Below are 14,199 nucleotides of genomic sequence, written 5' to 3' on the forward strand. Positions count from 1 at the left end.
TCTGCCAGCGTCAGCCATCCCCACCCCTGCTGCATGCTCACGTTTGCTTTGGAGGTGCCCCTCTCTCCTTCTCAGGTGGCCAAAGGGATTGCTGCTGTGAGCACGCTCATCCCTCCCCGTGATATTAAATTTGTGCTCCCCGGGGTGGGATGAACGTGCCATGCACAGGTCAGAGCTTCGCTGCTCCATCCAACTGCAGGCCACACCTCGGTGTTCCGCTTTGGTCCGTGCACCACCTGGAAGCATCTCTTTTTACCAAATTCCAGGGCACTGAAGGTATCCCGGAAGGCTGAAGTCCTGTCCCCGCTGGGGGCTCTGTATTACAACACGGGGCGGTATGAAGAAGCGTTGCAGGTTTACAGAGAAGCGGCATCACTGCAGCCTTCAAACAAAGAGATCCGACTGGCGCTGGTGAGTGTGGGGTGAGCTCGGCCAGGGCAGGGCCACACAAGTGGAGCGGGATGGCTGTGTTAGTGTGAATGTTGCCCAAGGCTCAGAGCTTGGTTCTACCTCCACGCCAGCCATCCAGCGACCATCTCTCCCATCCTCCTTGTTTCCTCCTCACCACTCCAGACCTCAGACCTGTGTCTCAGCCACTGCCTTTCAGCTGAGCAGGACATGGCATATAGAAAATCTGACCTGCCTCTTGCTAGGAAGGGTTAATCCTCCTGCCTTTCCTTGAGGTGCCTCTTAACACCACCAGCAGGAGAAGCAGGAGCCCAGCACCAGCTGCTGGGTGCAGCGTCATGTATTATAAGAGGGCTGAGGTTTTTTATGATCATAACCCTTTATAATGTGGCTCCACAGGCTCAGGTTTTAGCAATGATGGGGCGGACAAAGGAAGCTGAAAAGATGACAAACCATATACTCAATGAGGATGCAGAGTGTCTGGAGTGCTACCGTCTTCTGTCAGCCATCTACAGCAAGCAGGAGCACTATGTCAAGGTACCATGGCCATGGGGTAGCCTTGTCCCGAGGGCTCACACAGAGAGCTCAAGTTGAATTTTACGTTCCATCTCTCCAGAGACAAGCCACATGCCTTAGTGCACATCCAGTAGATTTATTTTTTCACTAAAACCTTCTATTTATCTAGGTACTGGGACTGAAGCTAGGTAGTGTGGTTTTCTTACTGCTTACTGCTCCTTCTGCTGTCAGACCCACTGCCACAGGCATCTAAAAAACTCATTTCCACATGTGTTAGCACTGTGGGACAAAAAAGGGGAGGAGGAAGATGACTATTATGCTGGGAGGCCCTTGTGGTGAGGAGAGCATGAGAAGTGGAAAGGCTCAGAATACAGTACCATAATGTCCTCCTGCTTTTTCACAGGCACTTGAAGCTATAGAAAAAGCTCTTCAGCTAAAACCAAAGGATCCAAAAGTCATATCGGAGCTCTTTTTCACTAAAGGAAACCAGCTAAGAGAGCAGAATCTCCTTGACAAGGCTTTCGAGGTATGACTGCTCTAAGCCCTATGGATAGTTTTGTAGGTTAAAAGGTAGAGTCAGCTCATCTCATCTAATACTCCCTGGTGCATGCACCCTGGCTGTTGGCTGTGGGAGCTCAGCAGTTCACCAGCAGTACAGATACAGCTATGGGGCAGCTAACTTTGCCAGATTTACTTGCAACTTTTTTCCTCATTCCTGGGTGAAAATACAGCTCCCTGCTCTAAGAGGTTAAGTACAGAGTCATGGTGGGATTATGGAGGAAGCTAGGCCTCTTCTCATTGACCAGACCCTTGGTCCATCCAGCCCCAGCCGCTCTTGCTGGTTGTGGCCGACTCCATGAGGCACAGCTGGAAGCTTGGTGACCTGTGAGAGCCCACCACATTGTTACATCTCACCTAATAGCTGAGAGATTGGCTTATGTGGTGGAGCAGGAGGCTTGATAGCTCAGAAATTATGTTAGCATTAAATATCACACAGAATATCATTACTGGGACAGTTCTGAATATTCTCAATGTCCCCAGAGGTGTCTAATCCTGATTTGAATCTTTTCCTGTTGTGACACCATGAAAACGGTGCTGTTTGACAGAGTCCTGAAGGTCTTCGTTGCTTCTTCTCCCACGCACAGTGGCAGAAGCAGTGGGGAGAGATAGGACTCTAGTGTAGTGATAGGACCACGAGGGGTAATGGTTTTACACTGGAAGAGGGTAGACTTAGATTAGATATCAGGAAGAAATTCATTACTGTGAGGGTGGTGAGGCACTGGAACAGGTTGCCCAGAGAAGTTGTGGATGCCCCATCCCTGGAAGCGTTCAAGGCCAGGCTGGATGGGGCTTTGAGCAGCCTGGTCTAGTGGGAGGTGTCCCTGCCCATGGCAGGGGGGTTGGAACTAGATGGTCTTTAAGGTCCCTTCTAAACCCGGACCATTCTGTAATTCTATGACTGCCCTCAGGTCCTTGTAAAACCTCCATGCAGGTGGCTGTAGCAGCTCCAAATTAAAGCCTTGCAGGTAAGGAGCTTCACAGCCCACGCATGGCTTGTGGGTGTCAGGCACCTGCCCAGGGAAATGACCCTGATGTGCAGGAGACGACAGTGGTGCAGGGTGCCAGGGAGAGGATCACAGGGGTTGGTCTGGCTCCTCATGCGGTGCCGTGGGCAGGGAAAACCTGTGAGATGAGCTCAGCGGTGAAGCAGTATGTTATGTCACCTCTGCTGTAAAGAAACTGAAGTTCAGTTTGTGCATTGTATATGAGACGAATTTGAAATTATATTTTAAATGGATTCAGGGGGAGAGGAAACTTCGTTTCTTGTTCCCCTCAAGCAGTGCTTTTGTCTGAAGACTGAGACTCTTAACCTAAAAATGTTTCATATTTATGTAGAGCTATAAACGGGCTGTGGAGCTCAACCCAGACCAAGCGCAGGCCTGGATGAATATGGGAGGCATTGAGCACATCAAGGTAATGACAGTCTTTCTTTACCTTAAGCTGTCAAAAGCAGAGACAACTACTCAGGGCAGAAAGCTATATTTGTTTCAGGCTGCCAAGAGCTGCATGTTTGTGAACAGTGAGTGTCCCTGGCATATTTATCCAAAAAGGAGAAAAGTCTGTCCTCGTCAGGTTGCTTGGGAATATGTATCCTACAATGCAAATCCCATATTTGTAAGAGGGCAGGCTGCAAGGAGCAACCTGCCCATCTCTAAAGTTTTCCGGTTTCAACTGTTGACCTACCTTAAAAAATGTCACCGTGAGTCGACTTTTAAGATTCCTCTCTGCCTAATTAATTTAATAAAGACGTCTAATGCAGAATACTGGCATGAATTTATGGAAATAGACAGCCCACCTTGTGTTTGCTTATCTTTTTGAATACTTTAGCATATCATTATGATTTGGGTCTTAAAAGAGTCACATTGTGTGACTCTTAAAAGAGTCACATTGTGTCCTTGAGCTGTCCTGTCATCAAGTAAAATTAACTCTTCTGTTACAATGTAACAGAAAAATATAAATCTACTTCTTGCCATGTGTATTTGATCAAATTTAGGCTAATGACACTCGATGATCCATCTCATAATGCAGAAATATTCCTGTTATCTAACAATGTCAAGGTTTATAAACTCTTTTCCCTTTGTATTACGGTCTTCACCATTCCCAAGGAATGCACTTTCTATGTCAGGAAATGCAAATGAGATCTGTCACTCATTTTCTTTGTAGGGAAGCTACATCACTGCTCGTGGCTACTATGAGAAAGCCTTACAGCTGGTTCCAAACAGCAAGTTGCTGAAAGAGAATCTGGCCAAACTGGATCGCTTGGAGAAACGGTTTCAGGAAGTCCAGGAGAAAGACCAAACATAGCATTCCATCACCAGTGGAAAGAAACTCATGCCCCTTGGAGAAAAGTATGGTGGAAGCCTATTGCTCAAAGTGATGGTGATGCTGAAGGAACTTTGATAGGATTCAGAATTACGGAAGGCAAATTTTGAATGCATGCTTATGTTTGACCAAAGTTACAGGAGACACTCAGCTCCTGTGGGACATGCTGAAGAATGAATGAAAACCTTCCTTTAATCAAGATTTATGTTTAGGCTGAACCCATTTTAATCACACCGGGAGTGTGGGTGGGACACGTACCTTCAATATCTTGGTTGTCACTGGGGAAACTGTGGAGACAAAGCACGCGTCCATTGCAGCGAGGGTGAAGTAGCACCTTCTGTTACTCAACATAGGCTCACCTTGTCCATGTAAAGTACCACTGATGGGCTTCATTGCAAGTGCTGCCAGGTCCTTCTGAACCAGGAAAGATGGTCATAATGGTCACATAAAAAGGTTTCAAGGGGTTAATGCTGAGGAAATCGTGGCCACTTTTGCAGCTTTAAACATGACTTGAAAATTATTCTAAAGAAAGGGAAAATAGTATCTGAATATCACCCTAGAAGGATGATTCTACAAGTAGGACAAATGATCCTTTGAGGGAAAACCTCACCTGAATGTTTTACTCATAAGATAGTAATTTTGTAATAATTCAGGTTCATGATGTCAGTATAGTTATATATCATATGGCTTTACCTTTTGCCCTCTCTTTCTGGGCCAAATAATTATTACTCTGAAAAAAATGGAAGCATCCAAAGGCAATGGGAAGCTCTAGGATTACTTGTCCTCCTGTCCAGTCCCCAGTAAAAAAAAAAAACAAAAAACAAACAACCAAAGTGATCAATATAGGAGGAGGTAAAGTAAAGCCACAGAGAGATTAGGGAAGATTTCCCAGGCTGGAAAGGTACAAAGGAGGCTTTTTTTATGGATGTGCAGGGACAAAGCCCTTTTGTCATGGTGATAACACTGACAAAACACTTTGTCAAAGTGTTCTCATCCCCTCCCCAGAAAGATACAGAAAATGACCTATAGCTGATCAGTAATAAATCTATATTTTTAAATACTGAGGTGGGAAAAAATTCTCTTCGGAATTGGGGCTTTTATTTTTGAGCTTTATTTATTTAACTTATAATAATCAAAAAATTAATATATTTTCTCTGTTTTATACAAATTGGGCAGTATTCTTCACAGCTGGCCAGGTGCCTGGGCATTGTGACTCGTATGGTCTGAAGGACCACCGAGGCGTGCTTGAATAACTCCCCCTGAGGATGTCTCTAAAGCAAATGGCTGCGGAGCACGTTGGACCAAACTGGTGCTGCTGTAACGGCACTTCTGCTGCTTCCACCAGAGTTTGTACCAGCTCACAGCGAGCATTGGTGGGATCGTGCTTGGTGCCACTGCCTTTGCGTTTGGACATCAGGGTACGTCATCAGTTTGTTCCTCTTGCAGCAGGAAACCGCCATAAAAGTTGTTATATCTGAGCTTGATTGTGGCTGGTCCCTGCAGAAGAGCAGCCCAAGGCTTGGCATTATTAGTAAAGGACAGTTCAAATTAGGTATGTGAGGCCTTGATATATATCTGTCAGGAAAAGCCTGTGTGGCAGTGACCCACATGGCACCCAGCCTTAGTTGTTGTTGTCCCTGGCACCTCGGCAAGATCCAAATTCTCTCAGTGGGATCGGACAGCCCTGTGCTGGTGGCTTCGCTAGCTTCATTTAAAAAGCTCAGTGTTTAGCCTCTGCTGGTGGTCAAATTACTGACAAATCATTAACATGACTCCAACTGCATTTGGAGCTCAGACGGAGTCCAGGAGGGCACAAGTGTCTGCCCTGCAAGGGCTTGTGGACCCACTGGAGCCACATTTGTGTGCCCACTGAGACAAGGCTGGACTTGGGAGGTACTGGTCCCCACTGGCCAAGGAGACTGGCCAGTGGCTACAGCTAGGCAGAGGCCAGCTCCTAAGGTTGGTGGCAAGGAGAGACCATCAGGGGCAGAAGCTGGCGACGCACATTTCTGGGTTCTCTCCCTTCAAACCAGCTTCATTAGTCCCAAGGAAGCAGCAGGGACCAAGACCAAGCAAGTCTTTTGCTGGTGAATTTTCCCTTTTTCACCCAGCTTGGGCTGGGTGAAAGCCCTTTCCTTTCCAGGGCCAAGGGTGGGTTTGAAGGCCTGGGGCTGGGTCAGCAGCCCTTGTCTTGTCGCACAACTTTTATGACCGTGGACTTGCTGACCTGATGTTTCTGCAGATCCCCAGTGTAGGCACTCTGATGGATGCCATGCGTGGAGTGGCTTTGCACAGCCCTGGCGCTGGAAGGAGGTGGGTTAGCACCAGCAGAATCCCATGGGATGGGGAAACCGAAGCTTAAAGGGTCTCCGAGAGCAGTTGGTTGCCCACCGTGCATTGCAGAGCTGTAGGTGGTTCATTGCTGGGGTATTCAGAGGTACCTGGACCGTAAAGCTCTCTGCCTTGCCCCAAGCTGAGCCTGTCTTTGGGGGCACGTTCACCAAAGCCGTGTGCCCAGGCTGGCTGGTTGCCTACGGTACTGACACGTGGCAGCGAGTTTTGGGTCTGGCAGAGCAGTGTTTGGTGCAGCCCCCCAGCAGCAGTGTCATGCAAAGCCCCCGGCATAGCAGGCATCTGCAGAGTGCCCTGACAGCTACCCGAAGGATGGGGGATAGGGGTGGGGGGAGATACGTTTCATTTAAAAATGTGTATCAGCTATAAACTTTGTCTTATAAAGATATATTAAATAAATACAATATATTCTACAAGCCCCACCACAGTGTGGCTTTAAATTGTGGCCAATGAAACATATTTTTTCAAATATAAAAGAAGTTGTATTTTTTATAGCAATGCTTTGTGAGGGGGATGACTTCGTTTTGTGTTTTTTACTTCGGCTTAAAGCTTAGTTTGTCTTTCCTGAGAGACCTGGTACAAATGATTGTCTTGTTCTTGTCCTAGAACCTGATCAAAGTCACCTTGACCTCCCAAAACTGGTGAACGTGTAAAAGTATAATATAGCTTTGGGTGTCCCCCTCCCAGATCCTGGAGAAGGATTGTCCTTTTTGGCAACACTGCCTTACTTGCAGAATACCGTAGAAAGATGAGACCATCCTCCCGGTGAGGGGGCGGTTTGGTTGGATGGCATAGCCTATGTTCGTCCACTCGCCTGAATTAGGCAGGTGGCATATCCACGGAGTTTAATCCCAGCTGAACCGGATTACGTTTAAATGCCGAAACCCAACTCTTCCACATTTTGGAGCTGGGTTTATGGTAGTTACAGAGAGGGCTCAGTCACGAACCCTGCTTTCCTGAACCAGCACCTTATACCCCGTCTATGCAGGATGACGGTCCGCGAACTGGCAGCATATTTGGAGGACGATTCGGACCCTAAGCTACCAAAGCAGTTAAACCCTTGCAAAGTGTTGAGCTTGACTCCCTGTCTCGTTGGCGTCCGTGCTGAAATGCTGTGTTCGTTCAGGACATTAATCTAGTGAAAGGTTTATTGCAGGCGAAGAAGAAGAATGGACTATGATATGAAATGGGTTACCTCCACCAAAATGGAATGCTATTGTGGAAGATAAATAGAGCGACTTACCTTGTGATAAACTGGATATTATGCTAATTAATCATAGGAAATGTCCTCTTTCTCTAGCATTGCACAGCTTCTAAAATAATGACTTATAAATACATTGTTTTCTGCCAACTCCAGTGCTCAGCATGGTTAGCAGAGATTACAAATTAATAAATGGCTGGAGCTCTACCTGGTGGGGGAGAGTTCGCTCTCTCTCCAAGTTGCTTTGGCTAAACCTCAGTGCTCACCAATATTAAAGCGGAGAATTAACGGAAAGCTGGTTAGACAGGACTCTCGTGTACTCGCTGTGCATTTTAATCCTAAATGAAAAACATAATAATTGTGTTGGTTTTTCCTTTCCCCGTGAATAATATTTTCAGCTGATGGGTTTTGGTTTATTTTATTGCTTATTTAAAGTCCAGCGTTCTTTGCTTCCATTCTTTTTCCATCCCCTGGGATAAATGATGCAGTGGGGGGCATTTTCTCTCTCTCAGAGACTCCTTGGACTAGATTTCCCTACAAATGTGCAGGCAACTTGTTTTGGCCAAACAGTAAGTGAATGCAGCAGTGCAAATGGCCTTCATTCCTGAGATCTTGACGGGGACGGGCGGGGGGTGTGTGTGCATGCAGGCACATGGGTGGAAGAAGTATAAGTCAAAAAAAAAATCCAAAATAAAGAGCCTAACTTGCAGGGGAGGCTGGATGCCCCTAAAATTATCTAAAAACTATGAAATCTTCTCAACAGTTACAGAAACCAGGCCAGATATAGTGTACAATATTTGGTGAGAGAAGATAATTGTCATTCTGATTTTAATAATTAGGCAATTTAGAATATAGTTGTATGATCTTTTGGCCCACGTGCCCTCCAGCTCGGTGAAGCAGTTGGTATATGCTTAAGTCTCCTCAATCTGTATGTGATTAAGTCGACCAAGTGCTCAATTTCTATCTTTCGTATATGCAATTATGCACAATCTTTGGAAAAAATTAGCCCTTAGAGGGTTTTTTTTCCCCAACCTTCAGTCTCTTGCAGCAATTTCAAAATGCACCATTTTGCTTTCATGTACATTTAAACCCAGCAGCAAAAAAAAAAAAAAAAAAAAAGAAAAAGGAAAAAGCAAAAAAAAAAGCGCGCTTGGCATTCACTAGTGTTTTAATGTGGCAAAGTTGCTTCAGGTAATCTCGATAACTTTGTGCAAAAGTTCATCGCCATGTTTGTACTGCCTTGCTGAAAATTTTTCCTTCTGGAAAATACCCCCGGTGGTATCCTCTGTAAAAGTTATGGCTTCTACAACTGTATTACTGTAGAAATTTTTGCCTGAAGTGGATGTCACGCTGCGTGTTCCTCTCATGCGGGAGTTGTTTGCATTGCCTGTTGTTCATATGGTTCTTATTTCTGTACCTAATTTTTTTTTTAATCAGTTGTGCATATCTTTTTTTTTAAAAAAAACAAACAACCAACCAACCACAAGAAAACAGCCCGTGGATTAGAAATCTTTAAAAAATAAATTCACACTTAGCAGCAGCTGGATGTATGTCAGTGGTGCAGGAATTTGCAAAGTCTTTGCTTTTTTTCACTGTGGGATTTATGGCTAGATTTCACATACAGGAGTTATGCTCGAAGTCTCTGCAAAAGAAAATGTATGTAAATGTCTATTTTATATAAAAAGTAAGAAAAGTGAGTGCTGTGTCTGGTTTTGTTTTCTTGGCTATGGAGTCGGTCTGTTCCTTAGGACCAATCAGGAACAAGTTCTTCTGGAGGTGGAAGGGCCAAAGTTTCTTACTCCACTTGACTTACATTTTACTGCCCAAGGAGTCCCAGTTATTGGTCATGTAGGAGCAGCTATGCAGCAGCACATGTATTTGAGTCTGGCCATATAGAAATATTGGAGCAGGCATTTTTTGGAGCCTGAGCATGAGAAAGGATGAGGGCTGGTGCTTGCACGGTCTTGATGATTGGACATGTTATACTGGCATAAGTTCTTCATGTCAGGCTTTACACATGGTCAGGAATGTGTCAGTTCTACAGAGTGCAAAGAGAAAAACAGAACAGAAATTAAAAGAAACTCATTTTGTTCTAATTGCCTTCTTCGTGGCAGACATTCCCAGATGCTCCTGTGTGCTCCCAGGGTTTGGGTTCATTCAGGTGATCGTGATGGTGATAAACATCTCCATTGAAAGTGGACCTAAAGGAGAATCAAAAGCCCGTAACACAAGCCATAGAGTTTCCTGCCATCTTGGTGTGTGCAAAACCCTCTGTAGCATGAAGGGGAATTGCACGCTCACATTGAGGTCAGCCCATACACACTGAAGTTCTCCCAGATCCCAACAGTGCAGGTTGTCTTATTGGAGCTTGCTACCAACGACCCGCTGCCCAGGTCCTTGTTTGTACTGATGGAGAAATAAGATGTACGGCCAGGTCACAGCCTGGATCCTGCCCTGTGGAGCAGTCTGCAGGTTTTGCCCTTTCAGCAGAACAAGGAATATAGCATGATGGTCTTGCCTCCCTCCATTGCCTGCAGATGTAGTTGGCCTTTGGCCTCCCAGGAGAGGGGCCTTCCCACTGCCAGCTGGCCAACAGGGCAGGCAGTGGCCATGGGGACAGGCAGTGGCATGGCAAGTGGGGACAGGTTGGGCAGGACTCAACTCCTCCGGGCTGTGCAGCCCCTGGGCTGCTCAGCAGCTCCTGAGGTGGGGTGGAGATGTCTGCTCTGCTGTGGGTGATTGCCGGGGCCCTGCCTGCCTGGAAGCACTGCAGCACCTGGCAGGGCTCTGCGGCTCCTGACCCCAAAGAAAAGGCACCTCCATGCTTTAGTTGCTCTTGCAGTATGTGGATAGCAGCTCTCCCTGTAAAAAAAGGTCAAATCATTCTCACAGAATCATGGAATGGTTTGGGTTGGAAGGGACCTTAAAGATCATCTAGTTCCAACCCCCCTGCCATGGGCAGGGACACCTCCCATTAGACCAGGCTGCTCAAAGCCCCATCCAGCCTGGCCTTGAACACTTCCAGGGATGGGGCCTCCACAGCTTCCCTGGGCAACCTGTTCCAGTGCCTCACCACCCTCACAGTAAAGAATTTCTTGCTGATATCCAATCTAAATCTACCCTCTTTGAGTTTGAAACCGTTCCCCCATGTCCTATTGTTACACTCCCAGTCTCATCCGTATGGCAGCTACTTAAGCCTCTCCGTAAATCCCACATATTGCTTCACAGATTAAAAGCTGCTTGAGGTGCCCAACTATATTGGTGTCCCCTAGGAAGAAAGAAGCAAACACACCACCATGCCTTATAAACACACTCTTCCCAGCTGGCCCGGGCAAGGAGAGACCACAGGGCAAGGAATTTGGCTTGGACTCACCTTTGCCTGTGCTAACTCTCCTTAGCAAAAGCAATAAGATTTGTTTCAAACCGCAAGGATTAAGGCAGCTCAGGGCTAGTGGCAATGGTGAGGGGGGACATTAGCTTCTGATATGGTCCCTGTGTAAAGCGGGCAGCAAACTACAAACAGGAAAGCCCAGGGAGCTGGTGACTCCCAGCAAGACATGGCCAGAGAGCCTCCAAACCCACCTGCTTTGCATCCCTGCAGCCTCACCTGACAAAACTCATTGGCCCCCTCATCTATTAAAGGAGCTCATTAGGTGGGATGAAGGAGGGCTGTGTCTCTTGTGTGTAGCACAGCCCAGGCCAGGCTCCAGCACTGGGTACTTTCCCTGGGCCGTGGTGGGAGCAGGGCTTCTCCCGCTGCTGCTGTCTCTTCTTGTTCCATGCGGTGAGTCCTGTGTGTGGGCTGTGGGGAGATGTATCTCAGTGTGGGCGTTATAGCAGTGAGCCCAGGAGTTACCTGCTCTTTTAGGGTACCAAACAGGTGAATATAACCAGTCAGTTTTCATAAATCATACCGGAGCTTGATGTGCTTGTCCCTAGTGGGTGGTTTTGGGCTGCCCTTCCTGCAGCTCTGCTGGGACTGGAAGCCTTTTTTACCTTCTCCATCTAATGCTCCTTGCTGCAGCCCTCTCCTGGTTGCTGTGGCAAGTGAGCCATTCCCCACGCAGGCTGCGCAGCTGTGGTGTGGTCCCTTGCTTGTGCATGAAAGACAAATGGCTTGGTTCTGCTGAGCTTGCTAACTGGTGACCCTGGGGCAGTCAGGTCAGGAAAGTGCCTAGGAGAGCAATGAATAGGACCATGTTCTCAAATCTTTCTTACGCATCCTCCTGTAGTGGCTAACATATTTATATCTCCCTGTCTGGCCTGCTCTCACATCCACGTAAAAATTTCTTTCCTGGGGATGCTTATATGTAAGAGAAGGATTTGGTAATGAAGCTAGCGCTAAAAAGATCTGCCCAGCTGGGGCAAGAGATGAGATAACCACATAACTGCCATCCCTCCTATCCTGCTCTAACATGATGCTGGTCCTTCTGCTGTTGCTAATGTTATTTCTTTCCCTACCTAAGGGAATGGTGTTTTCTCCATCATTTACCTCACTGATAAAGTCTATTTATTTTCTACTTCACTAGTAGACTTGCTGCTATAGCAATAATCACCACAGTCTCTTGTTGGAAAAGCTAGTCAGCAGCACGGGCCAGGGAGAGCTTGGTCCAGGTCAATGACTCAGAAAATTGTTCCTGATTTTGTGACTGTGCTTTCTGCAGTAGTCGAATGCTTTGAAGCCAGAGAGCATCCTGGGAATATGATAAAAGGGTATTAAAAAAGGGAGGGAGAGAGAGAGTCTGGGCTGAATGGGGAAGCAAGGAGCTCAGTTAGCCCCTCTACAGCCAGGAGTGCTGCAGAAGTTGTGCGAGGATCCTCCACAACCTTGTGGGGTGAGTTCCTCTTGTTGCTGCTAAGGTCTTGGGGTGGCTGGCTGCCCAGGGAGAGGAGAAAGATATGGGTTCCTCAGTTCACTGGCTCTTGGGTAAGGTGGTGTGAGAGATTGGTGGGCTTTCTAATGCCTGCTAACCTGATGGGAAGGTTAAGCAAGTAACGTTGCCTTCAAGCCTACACGGAGGACATAGGACCCAAAGTTAAAGAAAGGGCTGGAGGGGTGTCATTGTGATAGCTGGTAACATTTTGGGTCCAGACTCAGCCTCCTGGTGACTCCAGTGAGTTATTCCAGGCTCTCACCTGGGACAAACACGATGCAAATACCTCCTAAATCATGAGCATTATATTGCTTATGTTTGCATGCCTGGGAACTGAACTCTTACCCCAGCTTTGGCGAGGCAGGGGACCCCTCCTATTGGCATGAGAGACACATTGGACAGGAGTGATTAACAAAGCGATTTTTAGCTGATGCAGACATGGACCAGCTGAAGGGAGTGGAGGAAGAGCTACTTTCCTCTTCTCAGCAAAGGAGAGGAAACTTCGTGCCACCCGTCTCCTGAAACCACACAGTCTGGAGAAGCGGACCTCCGGTATGAGGAATTGCAATTGGTTCCTTTTCTGTGTCTCCCAAGTATTTGAGAACACCCCTCCTGTGTGATCTTTGCTGAAATGATCATGTTTTCGAGATGACCCAGGGGAGGCAGCACACCCCTTGTTCTCCACCCAGCACGTGGTCCAGCAGGCCTGGCAGTGTGTGCATCCCTCCCTGCTGGGTGAAGACTGAGGGGTTTTTCCAGAGAACGTTAACTGTGATTGCCACAAATTTATCTCAAACTGCACAGTTCAGTGAAGCATCTAAAACTTAATCAGAGCCAGACACCCCCAGCTGGACCCTGCTGTAAGTCAAACTTTCCCCCTGCTCATTGTCCATGTTTCTAAGGTACAATCGGTGCCAAAAGCGATGTGAGAAAGCTCTGTCTCCTTGTGATGTATTTCAGACCAAAGCCAAGAGCAAGGGCTGGGCCAGCAGAACTCTATCAGTTCAGAGACAATGTCTTTCATGACTTTACTTGCTCAGGTTAAGTGCACCAGGGCACTTAAGGTATGGAAGCCTTGAAATAATAAACTTTGAGTAAAGTCTGGTGGCATCATTGTAACCTGTTGCACTTGTTACTTAATTTTGTAAGTCCCAGTTGCATTTAATTAAGAATAATTAGTCTCCTGGATTAAATCTAAATTTTCTTTTTTTATGACTGTGCACACACATCATCAAAGTACCTTACAGGAGACCTCAGCTTTGCACACATCAGCTTCTTATCAAGAAATGCAGTTTCCATGTGTTTTCATTTATCGCCATATAATTGCCTTGAGGCTGGGAAAGCTGTGACACCTCGGATTTGTCCCAGAAGAGCCTGAGGTGATGCATCTGAGCATGTGGGGGATTGTCTCACTGCAAAACACTCTTGTTTCTGTCTTCTGTGTAGGCCTGAAGTGTGAAGTTCATCCCGTTGACCTGAAGAGCCCAGAGGATGCTCTGCAGCTGGGATTCTTCTCTTGAATTGAATCATTGGTGGGAGAGAGTTGGTGTCTGGGGGACATCCCTGGCAGGTCTGTGTTGCAGTACGCTGCCTTTTCCCTGGGGAAGGGGGAGGAGAGGCAGGAGCATCTCTCTTTCATCCTCAAGTCACTGAACGCTGCTAGCTCAGGAGTGGATGTTGGACTAAAAGTCCTTCTTACCTAGCTTCCCAGGCTGACTCCCCTCCCAAAACAGGAAAGAATGAGGTGATCTAATAGTTAAGATGAGATCTCTGGCTGGTGTGAGCTAATGCAGCTGCAGAGCTTTTGTGGTGTGCACAGATGAGGATTTGCTGGGGTTTATGGTATAGAAAGAGGCTGTAGAGGTTGGAAGGGAGGGCGCCTCCCTGGTCCCCTGTTGCAGAGGAAAGTTACCTTGCCTGGTGGTTTGTGTTGACATAAGGACAAGCACAGAGCAAGGACTGTGG

The 14,199-nt window shown here is 46.9% G+C and overlaps 1 protein-coding gene across 1 annotated transcript in view; it reads left to right on the plus strand.

The window, feature by feature from the left end:
- Positions 1-9,057, plus strand: part of TMTC1 (transmembrane O-mannosyltransferase targeting cadherins 1) — a 151,357-nt gene extending 142,300 nt beyond the window's left edge. The window contains exons 16-20 of the mRNA XM_074583505.1: positions 267-411; positions 808-945; positions 1,328-1,450; positions 2,821-2,898; positions 3,649-9,057. Of these exons, the coding sequence (XP_074439606.1) occupies positions 267-411; positions 808-945; positions 1,328-1,450; positions 2,821-2,898; positions 3,649-3,789 (625 nt within the window). The 3' untranslated portion in view covers positions 3,790-9,057. The remainder of the gene's footprint in view (positions 1-266; positions 412-807; positions 946-1,327; positions 1,451-2,820; positions 2,899-3,648) is intronic.
- The last annotated feature ends 5,142 nt before the right edge of the window (positions 9,058-14,199 follow it).

The sequence above is a fragment of the Larus michahellis genome, chromosome 1, assembly GCF_964199755.1.
Source record: "Larus michahellis chromosome 1, bLarMic1.1, whole genome shotgun sequence".
In the NCBI taxonomy this organism is placed as follows: Eukaryota; Metazoa; Chordata; class Aves; order Charadriiformes; family Laridae; genus Larus; species Larus michahellis.